The sequence below is a fragment of the Hylobates moloch genome, unplaced genomic scaffold, assembly GCF_009828535.3.
Source record: "Hylobates moloch isolate HMO894 unplaced genomic scaffold, HMol_V3 SCAFFOLD_8, whole genome shotgun sequence".
NCBI classification, from domain to species: domain Eukaryota; kingdom Metazoa; phylum Chordata; class Mammalia; order Primates; family Hylobatidae; genus Hylobates; species Hylobates moloch.
In genome coordinates, this window is record NW_026652283.1 from 46,224,223 (window position 1) to 46,245,025 (window position 20,803).

The following is a 20,803-nucleotide window of genomic DNA, read 5'->3' on the forward strand; positions in this document are numbered from 1 at the left end:
AAAAATTATTTTTAATTAGCTGGGTGTGGTGGCGTCCGGCTGTGGTCCCAGCTATTTGTGCGCTGAGGCAGGAAAATCGCCTGAACCCAGGAGCTGGAGGCTGCAGGGAGCTGTGATTGTGCCACTCCAGCCTGGGTGACAGAGTGAGACCCTGTCTCAAAACACAAACGTGTGTGTGTGTGTGTGTGTGTGTGTGTGTGTGTGTGTGTGTGTGTGTGTGTATTCCAGGGAACATTGACTCAGAGGCAAACTCCAGAACTTAAAGAAAAAACATGAAAGTCCTAAGAAATTCCGTTCTTGTGGAGAGAGAATTCCAACTCTTTCCCCGAACACGGGCTGAGTCCCTTCGCTGTGAGGTTGGGGGGACAAGTCAGAGCCCAGCGCCTGGCGCCGAGTGAAGGCAGCCATTGTGAGTGAGTTCCTGGGCTGGGGAAGGGAGGCTCAGTGCCCAAGGATGTGACCGGGCGTGAGGCCCCGGCAAAGAGCAGCGCGGCGACACCGCAGTATCCTAGGCGACAGGTTGTGGGCGAGGGGGTGGGGAGTCAAAGGCGGAGTCACGGGCTCCACCCTCTTTCTCCTGCTTGGCGCGAGCACAGGCTCCGCGTGGTTCTCACAACTAGCAGCTCGGCTCAGTGAGACCCAGTGGTCCAGAGGCTGCCCCTGGCTGGGGTGGCGCTGCAGGGAGAACCGCGAGCTCTCAGGGGTAGGCGGGTGACTTCTTTCCGGAAGAAAGCGAGGAACGCGATCTGCGGGGTGAATTGGACTCCCCAACTCCGGACGATCAGCCCAGGACCGAGAGCCCTGAAGTCCGCAACCACAGGTGAGCGGCCCCAGAAGGACAAGTCTAGGTCGCCGTCCAGAGCGCCATGGCCGCGCCCCCCCTTCGTTTGTGCCACATCGCCTTCCACGTGCCCGCGGGGCAGCCCCTAGCCCGGGACCTGCAGCGCCTCTTCGGCTTCCAGCCCCTGGCTTCGCGGGAGGTGGACGGCTGGCGGCAGCTGGCCCTGCGCAGCGGCGACGCGGTCTTTTTGGTGAACGAGGGCGCAGGCTCTGGAGAGCCGCTCTACGGCCTGAACCCGCGTCACGCAGTGCCCAGCGCCACAAACCTGTGCTTCGACGTGGCGGACGCCGGCGCTGCAACCCGGGAGCTGGCAGCGTTGGGCTGCAGCGTGCCTGTCCCTCCCGTTCGCGTGCGGGACGCGCAGGGTGCCGCCACTTACGCCGTTGTCAGCTCGCCCGCCGGCAACCTCAGCCTGACCTTGCTGGAGCGCGCCGGCTACCGCGGATCCTTCCTACCCGGCTTCAGGCCCGTGTCCTCTGCGCCTGGCCCCGGGTGGGTCAGCCGCGTGGACCACCTGACCTTGGCCTGCACCCCCGGCAGCTCCCCCACACTTTTGCGCTGGTTCCACGACTGCCTGGGCTTTTGCCACTTGCCGCTGAGCCCAGGTGAGGATCCCGAGCTGGGCCTCGAAATGACAGCAGGGTTTGGGCTTGGGGGACTGAGGCTTACAGCCCTGCAGGCCCAGCGGGGCAGCATTGTCCCCACTCTCGTGCTGGCTGAGTCCCTGCCGGGGGCGACCACACCACAGGACCAGGTGGAGCAGTTCCTGGCCCAGCACAAGGGGCCAGGCCTGCAGCACGTCGGGCTGTATACTCCTAACATTGTGGAGGCCACTGAGGGGGTGGCGACTGCTGGAGGCCAGTTCCTGGCTCCCCCTGGGTCATACTACCAGCAGCCAGGAAAGGAGAGGCAGATCCGAGCTGCAGGGCACGAGCCTCATCTGCTTGCTCGACAGGGGATCCTGCTAGATGGTGATGAAGGCAAGTTTCTGCTTCAGGTCTTCACCAAGTCCCTTTTTACTGAGGACACTTTCTTCTTGGAGCTGATTCAGAGGCAGGGGGCCACTGGCTTTGGTCAGGGCAACATCAGAGCTCTGTGGCAGTCCATACAGGAGCAAGCTGCCAGGAGCCAGGAAGCTTAAGGATGCCCAGAGCTGGGTGCAGCCAGCTGTCCTGCAGCTCTGGGGAGACCAGCACAGAACTAAGGAACATCCGCAGGAGGCTCAACTAGTGAAAGGCTTTGTCTCCTGGGGGCAGGTGTGACTTCCATCTTGCCTGCCAGAAGCCGTGTCTCTCACTGGGCTCCAAAGAGGTGGGATTTTTTAAAACTAAAATATTTCTTATATACAGTCTATAATAAATATGTAAGATGCAAAGAACAATAATAGAATTACACACTAGGAAATAGAACATAACCAGTACTTTCGAGTCCTCCTTGTGTCCCGCTGTGATTCTATTTCCTCCCACCCACTCCTCAAATCCTGTCATTATTAGCCCTTTGCTTTTCTGTATTGTTTCACTCCGTATGTAACATAACCCTAAATAAATGATTTCGTATTTGAGGTAGGAATTTAAAACAGAACAAATCTTCTCCTGTGCTTCCTCTCCCCCTAGGGAGCGACCACTGCAGGTGGGGAGGGGCTGGGTGAGAGTTAAGCCCAACTACCTGCTCCGGAGTGATGGGAGTGATGCCACCGCTCCAATCAGAGCTGACGTGAGACCTAGACGGAGGGTGTTGGGTGTCAGCCACTGGCAGGTTCTCCCTGTAGCTGCCTTGCCTTTCTCCTGGGGGATGGAGAACAGATCAGTCTGGACAGAACACCCCCCCAACCCCATCTGCCCAGGGTTGGCTGGGAGTTCAGCCAGAGGAAGTCAGGACCAAGCAGAACATCAACATTTTTCTGGGTCCCTCCCTCAGATGTGAGGAGTGAGGGGGCTAGGGAGAGGGTGGAAGGCTGTCCAAAATAGCTACAAAAGGGCGGGCGTGGTGGCTCATACCTGTAATCCAAGCACTTTAGGAGGCTGAAGTGGGAGAATCACTTGAAGCCAGAATCACCTGAGTTCGAAACCAGCCTCAGCAACATAGCAAGACCCCCATCTCAAAAAAATATAACATAAAATAACTACAAAAATAAGCACTTTACTAACAGGATTCTCAGGGAATGGGGGCTTTCAGAGGTGTCACTGGGCTGCACTGTTGAGGCTGTGTGCATCAGTGGAGATGTGAGACCGAAAGAAATTATCCAGGACTTGCTGGCCCATGCGGGGCTTTTTCCGACTGCACGGAGAGGACACCTGGGACCTTTTGGAACCCTGTGAAAAAAATGGAAGGAGGGAGGCCTTGTAGTTGGGGGAGGAGGAGCAGAGAATCCTCTCCTTGTCCTCCCTCCTTTTCCCTGACTCTACTGATCTAGCTCAGGCTTAGCCTGGAATGCTGTAGAGCTTTCATCCTGCCTCAAGTATCTGCCCATCAATCAACCCTCCAAAAGGCTGCCTGAGGGAATCGAATTGTCCTAAAAATGCAAAACTGACTCCTCTCTCCTCTACCTAAAATGGGTCAGCAGCCTAGGACTCACACCCTGACTGACCCAGCAGGCCCTGCTAACCTTTCCAGCTAAACCAACTGCTCACAGCTCCTTGAGCACTGCAGCCTGCACTGGGCCCCACCTTTGCTCACACTACTCTTGGGACTGGAAAGAACATCGCTACAGTTGATTCCCCTCCCAAACTTGAAGAAAATGATTCATTTCTAGGACCCAGATTACCAGCTGCTTCCTCCAAACAGCCTTTCCTGATCCTTGTCTCCCAGATAGAACTGATAGCTCCCATGGATGGGTGTGGTGGCTCATGCCTGTAATCCCAGGACTTTGGGAGGCCAAGGCGGGCAGATCACTTGAGGTCAGGAGTTCAAGACCAGCCTAGTCCACATGGTGAAACCCTGTCTCTACTAAAAATACAAAAATTAGTTGGGCGTGGTGGCAGGCACTGTAATCCCAGCTACTTGGGAGACTGAGGCAGAAGAATCGCTTTAATCCAGTTGTCAGAGATTGCAGTGAGCCGAGAACAGGCCACTGCACTCTAGCTTGGGTGACAGAGCAAGACTCTGTCTCAAAAAAAAAAAAAAAAAAAAAGAACTGATGGCTCCACAATTCATATCCCACAAAACCCAAAACCCAGCACACGCATTTCACACACCTGTGACACTGCAGCGTCCTCATCATTTTTTTCCTTTCCCTCTACCCTGCACCCCACAATGCAAGGTCTCCAGGTCAAGAACTATTCCTCTCTCCAGTGAAGCCTGGAGTGGAGAATGTTCACCCAAACATTTGTCAGTTAACTGACTAAAAACCAATGGACTCAGGCCTGGGGAGATACGGTTGGGAGAGGCCTAGGAGACTTACCGTACAAGTCCCTGGCTGTTGGCCCTGATACACACGGAAAACCTAGACAAGAAGACAGGGAGGTGAGGGCTGGCACTTTTTCCAAAAGAGATAAACCGGTGTTCTGCCCTTAACTTCATGTCCCAGTACTTTTGTTTAAAATACGCTTTTTTGGCCAGGCATGGTGGCTCACGTCTGTAATCTCAGCATTTTGCGAGGCCAAGGCGGGTGGATCACTTGAGGCCAGGAGTTCGAGACCAGCCTGGCCAACATGGTGAAACCCCATCTCTAAAAATACAAAAAATCATGGCTGGGTGTGGTAGCTCACACCTGTAATCCCAGCATTCTGGGAGGCTGAGGCAGGCGGATCACTGGAGGTCAAGAGTTCGAGACCAGCCTGGCCAGCATGGTGAAACCTCATCTCTACTAAAAATACAAAAAAAAGTTAGCTGGGTGTGGTGGTGCAAGCTCATAATCCCAGCTAATTGGGAGACTGAGGCAGGAGAATCACTTGAACTTGGGAACCAGAGTTTGCAGTGAGCTGAGATCACACCACTGCACTCCAGCCTTGGTGACAGAGGGAGATGCTATCTCCCTCCCAAAAATTAAAAATAATACAAATTCAAAAATAAAAAATCAGCCAGGCGTGGTGGCACACACCTGTAATCCCAGCTACTTGGGAGGCTGAGGCAGGAGAATCACTTGAACCTGGGAGGCAGAGGTTGCAATGAGCCAAGATCATGCCATTGCACTCCAGCCTGGGCAACAGAGCAAGACTCCATCTCAAAAAAAAAGAAAAAAAAAAAAGCAATTTTTTTGGCCAGGTGCAGTGGCTCATGCCTGTAATCCCAGAACTTTGGGAGGCAGAGGTGGGTGGATCACTTAAGGCCAGGGGTTTGAGACCAGCCTAGCCAACATGGTGAAATCCCCATCTCTACAAAAAATATAAAACTTAGCTGGGCATGGTGGTGTGGTACCCGCCTGTAATCCCAGCTACTCGGGTGGTTGAGGCACGACAATCACTTGAACCCAGGAAGCAAAGGTTGCAGTGAGCCAAGATCGCACCACTGTACTCCAGCCTAGGTGACAGGGACTCCATCTCAAAAAAATAAAATAAAATAATGGCCGGGCACAGTGGCTTATGCCTGTAATCCCAGCACTTTGGGAGGCTGAGGCAGGCAGATCGCCTGAGGTTGAGAGTTGGAGACCAGCCTGGCCAGCATGATGAAACCCCATCTCTACTAAAAATACAAAAATTAGCCGGGAATGGTGGCAGGCACCTGTAATCTGAGCCACTCAGGAAGCTGAGGCAGGAGAATCGCTTGAACCCGGGAGGCGGAGGTTGCAGTCAACCGAGATAGCGCCACTGCACTCCAGCCTGGGCAACAGAGCGAGACTGCGTCTCAAAAAAAAAAAAAAAATGCTTTTTTTCCTGTTTACACAGTAATATATTCATGTAGAACATGTAGGAAACACAAGGAAGTACAACAAAGACAACAAAGGTAGTGCCTTTTTCATGGCGGTGGAAACAGCTGCCGTGTGAAATTCCTCCTGGGTCAGCCAGCGAGCGCCTGGTGGTACGGTGGTCACTGGGGTCTGCCCTTCCAAGGCCAGACTATATACTTGATATGTCAGCTTGATGTGAGAGAAGGTGTGGACAACCTGGAGGAAGGGCCAAGGGATTCAAATAGGCCTGTGGATATAGCCTCAAGAGCCAACATCCTTGGCTCTTCCACCGCTCACTTACCTCCCCAAGGTGCCGGAGGCGCGTGGCTGGGAGGGGCCCAGCCCAACGCTGTAGTTCCTGCAGCAGGGCCTTGCGCTGAAGCTGCTCTGAGGGCTCCCAGGTCACGGACGGGAACTCCCATAGTCCTGCCAGCAGACCTGAGAGGGAAGGCAGCCAGGCAGGGGTCAGGACTTAGCTGCCAATTCCCTCCATTCTCCCTTGTTACTCATGCCACTGCCCTCCACGCCCAGTATCCAGGTACCTGAGTTGGGCCTCTGCACCAGCAGAATTTGGGCCCCAAGGGCCCCAGGCTGTTCCAGAACACAGGTGGCAGAGCGCTCCTCCCTGGGGGGCTTGCGGCTGGCCTTTCTGGGGAAGTTGACCACTCCCAGGGTCTGGTCCCAGGGCTCCGAGGGAGGCAGGCACAGGTGGCACTGTCCAGTGTTGGGAGCTGGGAACGGAGATCCCCGAACCCTACTCAGGCCAAAAGGGCTTCAGGGGCCAACCTGGAGAGCAGGCTTTGGCTGGGTTCTGCAGAATCTTACTCAGGTTAGAGGAAGAACTGGAATGGGGCTTCTGACTGGGCCAGGAAGGGTTGGGGTGGGGGCTAGGTTTGGTGCTCACCACACTCCTCCACGTCAGGACTGCCCAACAGTCTCCGTGAGGCTAAGAGCTGTTCCTGCTCCACCTGAGAGGCACAGGGTTGAGTGTCATAGAGCAGAGTCACTCCTTAGGACTTCTCACTGCCCCTTCCCCAGTCGGCTTACTCTCTGGCGTGCCCGGCACAGGCTCTCCACAGGGCACTGGCTGCACAGTGGGCGCTGTGGGGTACACACTGTGGCCCCTAGCTCCATGGCTGCTTGGTTGAAATCTCCTGGCCGGGCTGGGTCCACCAACTGCTGGGCTAGACCCCTAAAAGGAGGGAACATTGCTGTGAGCCAGAGCTCCTTTGGAGACACCCCTGAAGCACCCTTGTTACCCCAACATCCTACCAGAGCTGCTGGGAGACAAGGGTGCTGCTGGGATCAGCACCAATGGCTCGGACACGGCACAGCACCCGTGCTACGTTGCCATCCACCACACCGGTTGCCTGGCACAGAGGGGCCAAAGAGTTAGCCTGGGCTGGGAGGAAGGAGGCTGGGCACGCACAAAGTGGGGGTGGGCTGTGGGATCACCTGGCCAAAGGCGATAGAGGCAATGGCCCCAGCTGTGTAGCGCCCCACGCCAGGCAGGAGCTGCTGCAGGGTCTCTGCTGTACGTGGCATGTGGCCCCCTAGCTCCTCTACCACCTGATTGGAGTGCAAGACTCAAGATTATGAGACACCCAAGACTCCTGGGTTCCTACCCTCCTGCCATCCCCTTACCTTCCGAGCTCCCTCCTGCAGCCGCCGGCCACGAGAATAGTAGCCCAGGCCAGCCCAGAGCTGATTCACCTCCTGTGGGTAGGATCAGAGGTCAAAGAGATCACCCGTCAGTCCCTCTGTCGTTCCTATTTCCCCTACCCTAGGGTGGCTCTCACCTCCAGGGAAGCACTGGCCAGGTCCTGCAGTGTAGGCCACTTCTATAGCCACAGGCAGGCAGAAAGAGACAAGGTCAAGGGTGAGGGTGGTAGAGGAAGCCTTCTCTACACCAATCCCAAAGTAGAGGCTCTCATCTGGGGTCTGACCCATGACCCTTCCCTTCCTCCCCTGGAGTCACCTGCATCCATCCGGTATAGTAGTTGATCACAGTGGCAACCTGGGTCTGCTGCAGCATGACCTCTGAGACCCACACTGGGGGAAAGGGGTTGGCATGAGGACACTGCTGACCTGCCCTACCTGGCCCACAGCCCCCAGACCCAAGGGCCTCGAGGCAAAGTGGCCCTGCTCTCGGGAGATGTACTGACCAGCATATGCCCGCCTGTCCAGGTCCACCTCATCTTCTGCCTGTCAATGCAACCCCAGATGAGGAGTTAGGGTGGAGGGGGCTGGGTGCCTGCCTCCCACCCACTGTCCCTGCTCCTCACCCGCCTACCCGTCTTCTCCATGGTAGGTCCCGCTTCGCTTGGTCGTACCAGCTTAGCAGGCTCCCTCGAAAGGCTGTGACTTCAGCTACGTCTCTGAATAGATGGTATGAGGAGACAGAGGCCTGCAATACCACCTCTTCCGGCTGCCTGGCCAGGCCTGCTGGGGCCCCAGGACACTCAGGAATCATCCCTGCACAGGCTGTGCATCAGGGTCTTGGGACACAGCAGCCTGTGGCAGTATGCTCCTATTTAGGGCTTCCCCCAACCAACCCCCTTAAGCTTTGGAGCTGGAGTCAGACCAGAGTTATGTAATTGTGTGTAGCTGTGGCTAAGTTTCTGGCCTTAATTTTCTCAGGGTGGTACTGCTGGCTTCTTCGTCTCTGGGCCATAACGAAAACCTAATAGTTTTAGCCAGCTATAATGTATACTGGTGCAGGACCTTCCTATTTACAAAACACTTTCAGGCTCATAAACTCATTTGGTCCCATGAAAGCCACATGAGGGAGGAAATGCTGAACTACTGCTCCATTTTACTGGTAAGAAAGCAGCCATTCAGAGCAATTATCCTAATGTCACACAGCAATATAGTCAGAATTACACCCTTAGTGAGTCTCTCTTTTTTTGAGACAGAGTCTGGCTCCGTTGCCCAGGCTGAAATGCAGTGGCACTATCTTGACTCAGTGCAACTTCTGCCTTCCAGGCTCAAGCAATCCTCTCACCTCAGCTTCCCGAGTAGCTGGGACTACAGACGCTCACCACCATGCGAGCATAGAGAGGGGGTTTCGCCATGTTACCCAAGCTGGTCTCAAACTCCTGGGCTCAAGGGATCCACCCGCCTCGGCCTCCCAAAGTGCTGGGATTACAGGTGTGAGCCACCGCACCCGGCCCTTAGTAAGTCTCTTAATGTCTTGATACGTATCACAATCCCTTCCCAGCCTGAATCTGCCCCCTTTCATGGCTAATGAGCCTTGGGTCACAACCGAGTTCCTTACCATCACAGGCAGAAGGCTTGGCCTGACTGTTGTTCTTAGCATGCTTCTGCCTCCCTTCCTGGCTGGCTGCCTGCTTCCTGTGACCACTTCCCACGGCTGCTCGTGGCTTCCTCATGATGGCCTGAAACAAAAAGACCCAGCCAAAGCAGTCAGTCACGATGAGGCCGAATCTTGAGGCCTTCCAAGGGTGATAGCCATCTCCCTCTCATCTACCATTCATGTAGGGTCCAGCTTTTCTCAAGCACTCTCAAGATGCTCACGGGTTTACTCTTGGCTGGCTGCAGCACTGAGATACAACTAGTACAGCTGAGCAAGTGGCCTCAAGGGGGCCAGTGTTACAGCCCTGGAGACATGCAAAGACTGAGAGGCCAGGGCTGGGATGGGTCAAGGACGAAAGCCTCCTGTTTGGGAGCATTTGTGTATCTCTGATGCTTACTGTGACTGTGTGTGTGGATAGGAGTTGTTTAGGTGTGTCTGGGAGAATGGGGGTAGGAGGTTTCTCTGCCTCTTAGAGACGTAACATGGTTACACTGAAACAGCCTTTAGTAGTCATCTAGTCCAAAACCTTCATTTTATCCTAGAAGAAACCATGGAACAGAGGGACAAAAGATCTGAGAACAGATGGCAAATCAGTGGGAGAATAGAGATTAGCTATTTTTATTCCTAATCTTTTCCTGATCTAGTAAATCATAGGTGGCTGACCATCAACAATGAGAAAATGTGCCTGGTTGATTTTCACTGCTCCCTGACTGTTATAATGGCCGCCTTTTCTCTAACAGCTAAAATTAGCTGATACTTGGTGAGTGCCTACTCTATGTCAGACCCCATGAAGAGCTTTACCGGATCTCTCAATCTCCTGGTGACTCTATGAGGTATGTACTAGTATCACCTCCACCTTAGTTATAAGGAAATTGAGGTTTATGGAGATTAAGCAACTTGTTCTTTCAAATCCACAACCAGCATTCTTATACTGTGATAAAATGCAGTCCTTGCTAAGCCTCTGTATCAAACTCTCCCCCCAAACCTTTGACTTTACCACCTCATCTTCATCAAAAGAGCTTGCCTCCTCCTTCAGAAAAAAAAAAAAAAAAACTTCAAATCTACCGCCATTTGCACTGTCCTACCCTCCTCCTCTTCAGAGTCCTGCTCCTCCAATCCCGTCTAACTGTTGGAACTCAGAAACCAATACCTCAGGCCGGGCACGGTGGCTCACGCCTGTAATCCCAACACTGCGGGAGGCTAAGGCAGGCAGATCACTTGAGGTCAGGAGTTCGAGCCCAGCCTGGCCAACATGGCAAAACCCCATCTCTACTAAAAATCCAAAAAAATTAGCCGGACGTGCTCGCTTGAACCCAGGAGGCAGAGCTTGCAGTGAGCTGAGATCATGCCACTGCACAGCCTGGGCAACACAGACAGAGCAAGACTGTGTCTCAAAAAAAAAAAAAAAAAAAAAAGAAAAGAAACCAATACCCCAAAATATGGCCCTCTGATATGCTGAACTCAAGAAGCCTCAAGGTCTCTCTGATCCTTCCACCCCAGACTCTCCCAAAGCCAGGACAAAGTTGTTCTCTGGAACTCTTTATCTGCCTAAAGTCCAAACCCACTAAAAAGAATACTTGTTTTTTCTTCCCCTCCCGCTAAGACTAACATGTAACCACACCTGAACAAACCCTTTCACAGGTATTGTGTACCTCAGGATCACTCAAATTCCAAAGAGAACTATTAACAAATTAATCTCTGTCCCCATTCCATTCTCCCTAGTAATCCTTTATTGCTCTTCAACAGAATCTCCTTCTGGCAAAAGTTCAGTTTATTTAAAAACAAATAGAGCTGGACATGCTGGCTCAGGCCTGTAATCCCAGCACTTTGGGAGGCCAAGGCAGGATTACTTGAGCCCAGGAGTTCGAGATTAGGCTTGCAATATAGCAAGACCCGGTCTCTACAAAAACAGAAAAACAGAATTTCTCTTCTATCCGTCGTCAGGCCTCTGAGCCCAAGCTAAGCCATCATATCCCCAGTGACCTGCACGTATACATCCAGATGGCCTAAAGCAACTGAAGATCCACAAAAGTGAAAATAGCCTTAACTGATGACATTCCACCATTGTGATTTGTTTCTGCCCCACCCTAACTGATCAATGTACTTTGTAATCTCCCCCACCCTTAAGAAGTTTCTTTATAATCTCCCCACCCTTGAGAATGTAGTTTGTGAGATCCACCCCTGCCCCCAAAACATTGCTCTTAACTCCACTGCCTATCCCAAAACCTATAAGAACTAATGGTAATCCCACCACCCTTTGCTGACTCCTTTTTCGGACTCAGCCTGCCTGCACCCAGGTGAAATAAACAGCCTTGTTGCTCACACAAACCCTGTTTGGTGGTCTCTTCACAGGGACACATGTGAGACACCCCTCCCATAATCTGTTTTGCCAGATGGTATATAAACTCACGAACTCTGTAGGGAGATGGGTAATCACTTTGTGGTACTCCCAGTGTGCATGTTAATAAATTTGTATGCCTTTTCTCCAGTTAACCTGCCTTTTGTGAGCTGAGTTTTTCAGCAGCTCTTCAGAGGGCAAAGGGAAAGATTTTCCCCTTGGCTCGTACACAATCAAATCCCACCCTCCTTCCCTTCATAGCCAAACTTCCTTCACCAAACCTGCTTACTTCCACATTCATTCTACAATCCATTCTCCAAAGAGCAAAGGAACCTCATCCTTCCTTATAACCTTCAATGGCTTCCCATTCTTTTTTTTTGAGGGGGATGGTGTCTCACTCTGTCACTCAGGCTGGAATGCAGTGGTGTGATCTTGGCTCACTGCAACTTCTGCCTCCTTGGCTCAAGCAATCCTCCCACCCCAACTCCAAGCAGCTGGGACCACAGGCGCACACCACCAACACATCCAGCCAATTTTTGTATTTTTGTTAGAGACAGGGTTTCACCATGTTGCCCAGGCTAGTCTCGACCTCCAGAGCTCAAGCAATCAACCCGCCTCGGCCTCCCAAAGTGCTGGGATACAGGCATGAGCCATGGCGCCTGGTGACACCCCATTATATTCTTTTATTTATTTATTTATTTATTTATTTATTTATTTTTGAGACGGAGTCCCGCTCTGTCACCCAGGCTGGAGTGCAGTGGCGCAATCTCGGCTCACTGCAAGCTCCGCCTCCTGGGTTCAAGCCATTCTCCTGCCTCAGCCTCCTGAGTAGCTGGGACTACAGGCGCCCACCACCACGCCCAGCTAATTTTTTGTATTTTTAGTAGAGACGGGGTTTCACTGTGTTAGCCAGGATGGTCTCGATCTCCTGACCTGGTGATCCGCCCACCTCGGCCTCCCAAAGTGCTGGGATTACAGGCGAGAGCCACCGCGCCCAGCCTATTCTTTTATTTTCTTTCTTTTCTCTTTTTTTCTCCCTCCCTCTTTCCTTCCTTCCTTGTTTCCTTTTTTAAATACGCTAGGCCTTTACTATGGGTCATTAATTCTTCAGCAAGCTGGTTGTGGTGGCTCAACACTGTAATCCCGCTACTCTGGAGGCTGAAGTGAAGAACAGCTTGAGCCCAGAAGGTCGAGGCTACAGTGAGCTATGATTGTGCCACTGCACTCCACCCTGGGCTCAGCGAGACCTTGTCTCTTAAAGAAAAAAAAAAAGATTGAGCAAATATTTATGGAGCCCCCTAATAGGTGCCAAGAAGTTTTAGGCACTTGGCATACTTCAGTAAATAAAACATCAAAAGTTCCTGCCCTCGGGGAGCTTATATTCTAACGGGGACAGAAAAGGAATAATGAACATAAGTAAATTCCATAAGATGTTAGGTGATAAAGATTAGCATAAAAAGCAAAAATTAGACCAAGTGGAGAAAAAAAAGAGTGCCAAGGTGGGGTTTAATGTTGCAATTTTAAAGACTGTGGTCAAGGAAGACCCAAAGCATTCTAAATGAGTGCAAAGGCCCCAAGGAGGGTGCCTGGTACGTCTGTGGTACAGTAAGTAGGTCAATGTGGTTAGAATGGAATGAGATGGGACTGAGTGGTAGAAGAGGTCAGAGAAGTAAACCAGATGAGGTGGGGAGAGGAGGGTCACAAAGTACCTTATAGGCCATTGGAGGGATTTGGCTGCCACACCCTTGCTCTTATAAGGCAGTCCTCTTACTACAGCCTTGCAGGTCCAGTGATCTGGGCACCATCTGCCTTATCCCCTCACTATGCTCTAGCCAAGGTTGACTGAATTTAGTTGCTTGAACACCTCAAGTGTGTCTGCCCACCTTGGGGCCTCACACAACCCATTTCCTCTGTTTGGACTCTTTTATACTTTACCTAACATCTAATCATTTTTCAAGTCCTGACTGAAATGTCCAAATCAGGTCCCCTCATCTTATCCTATCACATATTTCTGCCTTGTAGCTCTTACCTAATGTAATTTCACATTACTTTGATTCTTTCCATCAGTGTGTACTTCCTGAACTTGACTGTAAAAAACGACTTGAGTTCAAGGACTGATTCTCTTTTGTTGACTGGTGTGTGTCCAAAGTCAGTGCCAGGTAAACTGTACACAATAGATACCTGTTAAATGAATTAATGGGATGGGGGATAGTCAAAAGAGTTTTCCTTTTTTAGGATAGGAGAAATCCAAACAGTTTTTTTTTGTTTGTTTGTTTGTTTTTTGAGAGACAGTGTGTCCCTCACTTTGCTGCTCTGCCACCCAGGCTGGAGTGCAATGAGATCATGGCTCACTGCAGCCTCGGCCTCCTGGGCTCAAGCCATCCTCTCGCCTCAGCCTCCCAGGTAGCTGGGACTACAGGTGCGCACCACCATGCCCAGTTAATTTTTAATTTTTTTTTGTAGAGACAAAGTTTCACTATGTTGCCCAGGCTAGTCTTGAACTCCTAGGGTCAAGCGATCCTCCCACCTCGGCCTCCTAAAATGATTACAGGCATAAGCCACTGCGCCTGGCCCAAGCAGTTCTGAATAATGATGAAATGGGCTCAGTTGAGAGAAGCTGAAGATGAACTATAAACAATGAAGAACAAAGAAGCATTGGAAGGCAGAGGTGGATGGGAATCGGAGTGTTTACGGAGGGACTAGTCTCCAATAGGAACCTCTTTTTTTTTTTTTTGAGTCGGAGTTTCGCTCTTGTTGTCCAGGCTGGAGTGCAAAATGCCGTGATCTCGGCTCACTGCAACCTCCGCCTCCCAGGTTCAAGCGATTGTCCTGCCTCAGCCTCCCAAGTAGTGGGATTACAGGCACCTGCACCATATCCAGCTAATTTTTTTGTACTTTTAGTAGAGACGGGGTTTCACCATGTTGGCCAGGCTGGTTTTGAACTCCTGACCTCGGGTAATCCGCCCGCCTCGGCCTCCCAAAGTTCTGGGATTACAGGCGTGAGCCACCGCGCCAGGCTTAGGAACCTCTTTCAAGTTCAATCACCCTCTAGGTCGACTATACCGCCTAGCTGTTTCACAATTTGTCCCTTCCTCACCATCCATATTGCCAGCCTTAATTCAAGTTCACATTATCTCTTGATTGGATTATTTCTTTTTTTTCTTTTCTTTTTTTTTTTTTTGAGACGGAGTCTTGCTCTGTCGCCCAGGCTGGAGTGCAGTGGCGCAGTCTCGGCTCACTGCAAGCTCCGCCTCCCGGGTTCACGCCATTCTCCTGCCTCAGCCTCCGAGTAGCTGGGACTACAGGCGCCCGCCACCACGCCCGGCTAATTTTTTGTATTTTTAGTAGAGACGGGGTTTCACTGTGGTCTTGATCTCCTGACCTCGTGATCCGCCCGCCTCGGCCTCCCAAAGTGCTGGGATTACAAGCGTGAGCCACAGCGCCCGGCCTGATTGGATTATTTCAAAAGCTTCCCTACCAATCAGTCGCCCTACACCCTCCACCGATGGCCTTCTCCTCGCCTCTTTCACTTTCTGGAAATCACTGAGCTCTCCATCCTCTCTGGGAATTTACCCATGCCCAGAACGCCCTTTTTTCCCCCCACCCGACCCTCTCCTAGTCTAACGCCTGGGCGTGCTTTAAGCTCAGCTCAGGCAGCGTCACCTTCTCTGGAAAGCCCAAACCCAGCCACCCCACTACCCCCCACCCCCGGCCCACGCTGATGAAGACAGCAGAGCACGGAAGCCCCACGTTCCCGCCGCGAGTGCGGGAGAGAAAGATTACCTCCCGAGAGCTCTAGCGCGCCCGGCTTTCCGGCGCACTCCAGGGGCGTGGCTCGGGTCCACCCAGGCGGCGAGCCAGCAGCACAGGCCAATAGGCAATTAGCGCGCGCCGGGCGGCCTTCCCCGCGCCGCACCCGAGAGGTCTGAACGGAAGTTCAACCCCTCTGCGACCCGACGGCGAGACCCCGCCCCATCCCCGACTGCCTGAACCGCGCCAGGACACAGAGCGCAAGTCTAGCGTACCCACAGACGACTCAGGCGGGAGACGAACGGTGTCATGGCCGCCGACAGTGACGATGGCGCAGTTTCAGCTCCCGCAGCTTCCGACGGTGAGCGGCTTCCCAGAGGTAGCCTTCAAAGCCTCTGCGCTCTGGGAGAGGGGAAGGCCTCGGGCTCATAGTTCTAGAGGCCCCTCAAGCTTCAGAGGACTGCTCCTTCCGCCTGAACTAGCCACGAGGAGACTACAAGTCCCGTTGTACACCGCGGCTCGGGCTGCAAAAGCCTGGAGCGTTGGGAGCATGGGGCTGATGGAGGCATGGCGGGAGATGTAGTTTGGAGCTCATAACGGTTAGTAATAATAGTTGTGATTCAGTTCAGTGGAGTGGATTGAGCGTTGTGATCCGAAGGAAGGTAGGACGTATTGGGAGCTCTGGTGTGGGGCACTGCCAGGCTCTGGGGCTTACTGGGAGCTGTTGCTTGTGGCGCTGGGGCACCATGAGAACAGTAGTATGGATCCCTGTGGGATATTAAGGGAGCTGAGATCTTCAAGCCCTGCAAAATGTTTCCTGCAGGACATGGGAAAAAAGAATCAAAGGTCATCTAGTCTAATTTTCTCCTCTACAGATTGTGACAGCGAGGTGGGAAGCAATTTACCCAGGCTCATATAAGCCACTAGAAGACTCAGGCTTCCTCTCCCTAAATTCAGGGCATTCTCCACTCCAAGGCCTGTGTGTAGAACACGTGGGATACAAAGGCTTGTGGGAAAAGCTACCAGTGGAAACTATCCCACTCACCACCATCACCGTGGCCTAGCTTGGTGTCTGTTCCCCTGGGCTCTTTCCTTAAGCATGAACATCCATCACCCTTCTAACCCCCAGGTGGTATCAGCAAAAACACAACATCTGGGGAGGAACTAGTAGTCCAGGTTCCTGTAGTGGATGTGCAAAGCAACAACTTCAAGGAGATGTGGCCATCCCTCCTGCTAGCCATAAAGACAGCTAATTTCGTGGCTGTGGACACGGTGAGAGTTGGGAAACAAGGAGGGCAGGTGGTTGTGAAGGGGCTGGTGCTAGAGGCCTGTCACAACCCTCCCTTTACCTACCCACAGGAGCTGAGTGGGCTTGGGGACAGGAAGAGTTTGCTGAACCAGTAAGTATAATAAGCTCTGTTCTCTTTAGTGCCAGCCCTCAACTGTGGAGTGCGGGGGGGGTCACAGACCTGGGTGGTTTGGGTCCTTCATAAGGCTAACTCCTAGCCACAGCAACCCCCATACCCAACCCCAAGGTGCATCGAGGAACGTTACAAGGCCGTGTGTCATGCTGCCAGGACCCGTTCTATCCTTTCCCTGGGCCTCGCCTGCTTCAAGCGGCAGCCAGACAAGGTATGAGCTGATCTCACCCCAATCCTAGGTGTGGCTGTGGGGAGGAGGGTAGAGAGATTCTGGGGAACATCAGATATGAAGCGTTTTTCTCCCAAATCTTTTTTTTTTAACTTGATAGATTTTTTTTTTTTTTTAATTTGAATAGGTTTATGGGGAACAGGTGGTGTCTGGTTAAATGAGTAAGTTCTTTAGTGGCAATTTCTGAGATTTTGGTGCACCCATCACCCAAACAGTGTACACTGTGCCCAATGCGTAGTCTTTTATCCCTCACCTGCCTCCATCCTTTCCCCCGCTGAGTCCCAGAGTCCACTGTATCATTCTTAAGCTTTTGCATCCTCCTAGCTTGGCTCTCCGAAATCTTGATATAGCAGACTTCTCTTTCTCCCAGGGTGAACATTCCTATCTGGCTCAAGTGTTCAATCTCACTCTGCTGTGCATGGAGGAATATGTCATAGAACCAAAGTCTGTGCAGTTCCTGATACAGCATGGCTTCAACTTCAACCAGCAGTATGCCCAAGGCATCCCCTACCATAAGGGCAATGACAAGGTAGGCCTCCAGCGTCCCTAGCCTTGAGTCTGCCCCTTCTGTGACTTTATTTCTTCCTACTCTAGGCTGGATGTCTGGGGAGAATCTGCTTCTTAGGGAGTATGGGGAATCACTAGTGACAGGGCTTGGGAAACAAGGCTGGTATGAGGAGGGTGGGTAGCATTGGGTAAGGTAGAGAGAGAGCATTCCAAGTGGGGAAGTCTGGGATAAGTGCCCAGCAGAAGAGGCTCCCTGGGGGACTCTGTCCTCCTCATTGACCCCTTTACTTTCGCCTAGGGTGATGAGAGCCAGAGCCAGTCAGTACGGACCCTATTCCTGGAGCTAATCCGAGCCCGCCGGCCTCTGGTGCTACACAATGGCCTTATAGACTTGGTGTTCCTGTACCAGAACTTCTATGCACACCTCCCTGAGAGTCTGGGAACCTTCACCGCTGACCTGTGTGAGATGTTCCCAGCAGGCATTTATGACACCAAATATGCTGCTGAGTTTCATGCCCGTTTCGTGGCCTCCTACTTAGAATATGCCTTCCGGAAATGGTGAGGAAATGGTTGAGGGAAAGGGGTGGGGCCTGATACGAGTTTATTTCATTCACTTAAGATATTTACTGAGCTCCTACCGTGTGCCCAGGCAGTGTTTTAGGTGCTGAGGATTCAGCAGTGAACAAAACAGACCACAAAACCCTGCTCTTATGGAGCTTATATGCTAGTGGGCCATTACCCTCTTGCGCTGTTGCAGTGAACGGGAAAATGGGAAGCAGCGGGCAGCTGGCAGCCCACACCTTACCCTGGAGTTCTGCAACTATCCTTCCAGCATGAGGGACCATATTGATTACCGCTGCTGCCTGCCCCCAGCAACCCACCGTCCTCATCCCACCAGCATCTGTGACAACTTCTCGGTGAGAGCACCCACCTATTTCTTGGGAGGGGAGGTTCTGATGCCTGGAGCCTCTTTCTAAGCCTCTTTCCCACCCCTAGGCTTATGGCTGGTGCCCCCTGGGACCACAGTGTCCTCAGTCCCATGATATTGACCTTATCATTGACACTGATGAGGCTGCGGCAGAGGACAAGCGGCGACGGCGACGACGTAGGGAAAAACGGAAGAGGGCTTTGTTGAACCTAGCGGGGACACAGACCTCTGGGGAAGCTAAGGATGGTCCTCCCAAGAAGCAGGTCTGTGGGGATAGCCTCAAGGCTGAAGAAACCGAGCAGGAGGTGGCTGAGGATGAAACTAGGAACCCGCCTCACTCCAAGCAAGGCAACAAAAATGACTTAGAGATGGGGATTAAGGCAGCAAGGCCTGAAATAGCTGATACAGCTACCTCAGAAGTGCCAGGGAGCCAAGCCAGTCCTAACCCAGTGCCTGGGGATGGATTGCACCGGGCTGGTTTTGATGCTTTTATGACAGGTTATGTGATGGCCTATGTGGAAGTGAGCCAGGGACCGCAGCCCTGCAGCTCTGGACCCTGGCTCCCTGAATGCCACAATAAGGTATATTTGAGTGGCAAAGCTGTACCCCTCACAGTGGCCAAGAGCCAGTTCTCCCGTTCCTCCAAAGCCCACAATCAGAAGATGAAGCTCGCTTGGGGCAGTAGCTGATGCAACTTCCACCTTGCACTCAGGTGGAACAGAGGTATTTTGGGTCTCTCTAGCCTGAAATGTCATCCTCAATTATTACTGAGTTTAGGGGTGGGGGAATGTCCTGGCAGACATATCACTGCATTGCCCTGGATCACCTCCTTTATCCCAGTGTCTGAGGTACAAGTAAGAAGGCTGACCAGCACCTGTAACACCGACTTTATTTTTAAGTCTGAAAATGTCTTGGGAAAGTTTTACAAAAAAACAACAGAAGCAAGTTATGAAAATATTTGACCAGCTTCATCTTTGGTTATTTCTTATTGCAGCTCTGTAAGGACAGACTGTTCCCAAAGCTCCAGCCATGGCAGGAAGGGAAGAAAATCAGTCCATGTATAAACCATTTAACCAACTGAATGTATCACATGTTGACAAATACATAGAAGCAGGCCCTAGGGCCTACAAAACCAGCCCCACTCCCAACCACAAGGTTGAAAGTCTTATGGGGCAGAACATTAAGACTCCTTTATAAATATGAAAATAGATTAATCAATGGGAAAAGTTCTTTGAATAGGTTAGCTAAGAGCCATGACCACCACGCTGCCTTGCCGTCCCCTTGCATAGAAATGTAGTGACGTGGTCTGACCATGCAGTAAGTGCAAACAGCAATTACTCAAGTGTCTTAGAATACTGGCAAGAAGCACCCCAATATTCAGGTCTGGGAAACAGCCATGCCCATTTTGGCCTCTTGGTCAGCTCCATGTTCCACTCAGTAGCTTATATGCCCCAAGAAAGGGCAAGAGACAGACCTGGGGTGGGGAAAGAACCGGGGTAACAGCTGCCTGCCAGCTCAGCCTAGAACTAGACATCCTCTGGTCCTATCTGGGGAAGTACACTGGAGGGGGTCTGGTGGGAGGCAGACCTCCTTGCCGGATTTCAGAGGCTTGGTATCAGCTGTTGGCCCTGACTAGGAAGGCCTCTCACTGCTGCCTCCCCTGTCATACACAGCCAATGGGAACTGGGAGCCCAGAATTTGAGCCTAGCTTGGCCTAGCCTGCCTGCTCTGTAGGCTCCAGGGAAGAATCAAGGCTGTGCACCTAGGGGGCCATATGGTTTCAGCTGAAGGTCCATCCCCAAGGTGAGGCAGGGACCAACCCCCCTCACCCATCCTGCTTTCCCTGGGTTTGCAGGCCTATGCCCGAGGTGGAGAAGGTGGCTGGAGTTGAGCCTGCTGGCCTTTCTTCTACCTCCATCTCCTCAGAAGCACCCACAGGGCATGCACTGGCCCCCTGGGGCCTGGACCCAAAACCATTTTCTTCCTGGAGACTGGAGCAGTCCATAGCCTCATGGGCTTGAGCAGCTGGTAGGGCAGATGCCCGGAATGGTGGGATCTCTTTAACTCTGTACTTGAGACTACTTAGGCGTGGTGGGGGCCCATCAGATAGCGATTCTTCCCGGCCCACAAATGGACAGGCCTCTTGATGCAAGAACTCAGGCGAACCAGGCAAGGAACGCCACCGGCGAATAGGTGGGGCCAGGGGCTCCTGCCAGTCAGCCAGGGGCATAGTTCCAGGCCCTGGTGCATCCAGGTCAAATACCAGAGAGATGACAGACTTGCTGGGAAGGTCAAAAAACTTGATCTTGCCCCCCTTGAGGTCCTGGCGAGCACTAAAAGGGTTGACTTTGGGGGTGCGGGCAGCACCATCTCGTGGCCGGTAGTATGGGTCCAAGACGCTCACTGTACGTGGGGGCTTACGGGAAAAGATGTCTGACTGGCTTCGAGACAGCCAGATGGTACGTCTTGGGCATGGTGACTTGTGGGGGATCTTGTCATCCAGTGAGCTTAGTCGCTTCACCCCAGGTGCTTTCTCCAAGAGTCCTGAAGAATAATCAAGTCTGGGTTACTCTCACTAGTCATAACAAATACAAGCAGCATTTTACCACAGAATGTTTTCACTCGTGAAAGTAAAGCTGATACCATGG

At 52.3% G+C, this 20,803-nt stretch overlaps 4 protein-coding genes across 22 annotated transcripts in view; 2 read left to right on the plus strand and 2 right to left on the minus strand.

Annotated features, from left to right (window-relative positions):
* The first annotated feature begins 492 nt into the window (after positions 1-492).
* HPDL (4-hydroxyphenylpyruvate dioxygenase like) lies at positions 493-2,715 on the plus strand. Its single transcript, XM_032160671.2, has one exon. The coding sequence runs from the start codon at positions 867-869 to the stop codon at positions 1,980-1,982; it is 1,116 nt and encodes a 371-aa protein (XP_032016562.1). The 5' UTR covers positions 493-866; the 3' UTR covers positions 1,983-2,715.
* A 122-nt stretch (positions 2,716-2,837) lies between these two features.
* Positions 2,838-15,474, minus strand: MUTYH (mutY DNA glycosylase). Of its 13 annotated transcripts, none has more exons than XM_032160645.2 (17): positions 15,346-15,474; positions 8,944-9,064; positions 7,960-8,141; positions 7,832-7,871; positions 7,645-7,718; positions 7,466-7,507; positions 7,311-7,382; positions 7,122-7,235; positions 6,939-7,036; positions 6,714-6,858; positions 6,571-6,634; positions 6,209-6,397; positions 5,968-6,104; positions 5,730-5,882; positions 4,242-4,283; positions 2,989-3,153; positions 2,838-2,896 (listed from the first exon to the last, which is right to left on the minus strand). In XM_032160645.2, exons 1-16 carry the CDS (start codon positions 15,379-15,381, stop codon positions 3,022-3,024), a joined length of 1,641 nt encoding a protein of 546 aa, XP_032016536.1. In that variant the 5' UTR covers positions 15,382-15,474; the 3' UTR covers positions 2,838-2,896; positions 2,989-3,021. The 13 variants fall into 13 exon arrangements, with proteins under 13 accessions (XP_032016536.1, XP_032016540.1, XP_032016543.1 ...); XM_032160649.2 differs by lacking the exons at positions 2,838-2,896; positions 15,346-15,474 and adding exons at positions 13,350-13,501; positions 15,104-15,250 and having other exon boundaries at positions 2,961-3,153; XM_032160652.2 differs by lacking the exons at positions 2,838-2,896; positions 15,346-15,474 and adding exons at positions 13,350-13,484; positions 15,104-15,171 and having other exon boundaries at positions 2,961-3,153.
* On the plus strand, positions 15,302-19,112 carry TOE1 (target of EGR1, exonuclease). 4 transcript variants are annotated; one of them, XM_032160667.2, is made up of 8 exons: positions 15,302-15,431; positions 16,200-16,342; positions 16,430-16,470; positions 16,606-16,702; positions 17,091-17,249; positions 17,526-17,785; positions 17,985-18,144; positions 18,224-19,112. In XM_032160667.2, exons 1-8 carry the CDS (start codon positions 15,380-15,382, stop codon positions 18,842-18,844), a joined length of 1,533 nt encoding a protein of 510 aa, XP_032016558.1. In that variant the 5' UTR covers positions 15,302-15,379; the 3' UTR covers positions 18,845-19,112. The 4 variants fall into 4 exon arrangements, with proteins under 4 accessions (XP_032016558.1, XP_032016557.1, XP_032016559.1 ...); XM_032160666.2 differs by having other exon boundaries at positions 15,380-15,449; XM_032160668.2 differs by having other exon boundaries at positions 15,380-15,449; positions 18,060-18,144.
* TESK2 (testis associated actin remodelling kinase 2) overlaps positions 19,027-20,803 on the minus strand; it is a 148,638-nt gene continuing 146,861 nt past the window's right edge. For all 4 annotated transcript variants that reach the window (XM_032160641.2, XM_032160643.2, XM_058442323.1 and 1 more), the window contains one exon: positions 19,027-20,699. In XM_032160641.2, the coding sequence (XP_032016532.1) occupies positions 19,981-20,699 (719 nt within the window). In that variant the 3' untranslated portion in view covers positions 19,027-19,980. The remainder of the gene's footprint in view (positions 20,700-20,803) is intronic.